This window comes from Seriola lalandi, unplaced genomic scaffold (assembly GCF_002814215.2).
Source record: "Seriola lalandi dorsalis isolate HSWRI2012SDOR001 ecotype SW California unplaced genomic scaffold, Sedor1 jcf7180002052044, whole genome shotgun sequence".
NCBI lineage: Eukaryota > Metazoa > Chordata > Actinopteri > Carangiformes > Carangidae > Seriola > Seriola lalandi.
In genome coordinates, this window is record NW_019522597.1 from 61,205 (window position 1) to 62,181 (window position 977).

A 977-nucleotide genomic window follows, 5' to 3' on the forward strand; every position below is an offset into this window, starting at 1 on the left:
ATGACGTCAGTACACTGTGTTTCTCTGCCTCCATCTAGTGTCGGAGATGCGATGTGCACCATCTCGGCTGCCTCCTGTTTCCCGGAGCCCTTCATCAGTGAGGGGAAACGTCTGGGCTTCGTCCACAGGAACTTCGCCGGCAGCCGTTTCTCTGACCACGTGGCTCTGCTGTCGGTGTTTCAGGCCTGGGACGACGTCAGGTGGGTCTGAGCGCTCACGATCATTAGTATTATTTTTATGTACTTTTAATTTTCCTTTATTCTCAATATGCTGTGATGGATTGACGTCACACCTGTGTGAGTACAATCATTAATTAGAAGATGAAGCTCGTCTCTGGTCCAGTGTTCTGGTTCGTTCTGTCTCTACATCTGATGGATCCTCATTTAGATATTTATCAGAGTCTTTTAAAAACTCGACCCCAGTCTGAATCCTGTGTGAGTCTGACTGGTCAGGAGGATCATGAAGGTGTGAACCTGATGATAAAGGAGGATGTGGTTGGTGTCTGTCGGGGACTCTGACCCCTGACCCCTCTCTGTGTTCAGGATCAACGGCGAGGAGGCGGAGAGTCGTTTCTGTGAACACAAACGTCTCAACATGTCCACCCTGAGGATGACCTGGGAGGCCAAAGTCCAGCTGAAGGAGATCCTGGTCAACTCTGGATTCCCTGAAGGTACCTGAACGCACCACACATCCCCTCTGGTTAGAGGGAGGAAATACAGCAGCAACATTTAGGAGACAATTTAGTCAGTGTTATTATAATTGAAGGGTTTTGATCACATGAACGTCAATGTGAAAAAATCATTTAGGTTTAATAAAAATTTCTGTTACTGTTATTTTAATTTTTTTTTATTGTTTTGTATCCCTCTGCGTCAGAACAAACATATACAAGTGAAAAATAATATAAAAACAAAGAGAAAATAAAGGAGGTAATTATAAGAAACATTAAATTAATCAGTAAGTTTTATGTGTCTGTTCCC

General features: G+C 43.8%; 1 protein-coding gene across 1 annotated transcript in view; it reads left to right on the plus strand.

Moving 5' to 3' along the window:
- The window catches only part of dhx9 (DEAH (Asp-Glu-Ala-His) box helicase 9), a 14,425-nt gene that overhangs the window by 10,987 nt on the left and 2,461 nt on the right, over positions 1-977 (plus strand). The window contains exons 22-23 of the mRNA XM_087172108.1: positions 39-200; positions 543-670. Coding sequence (XP_087028234.1) covers positions 39-200; positions 543-670 — 290 coding nt within the window. The remainder of the gene's footprint in view (positions 1-38; positions 201-542; positions 671-977) is intronic.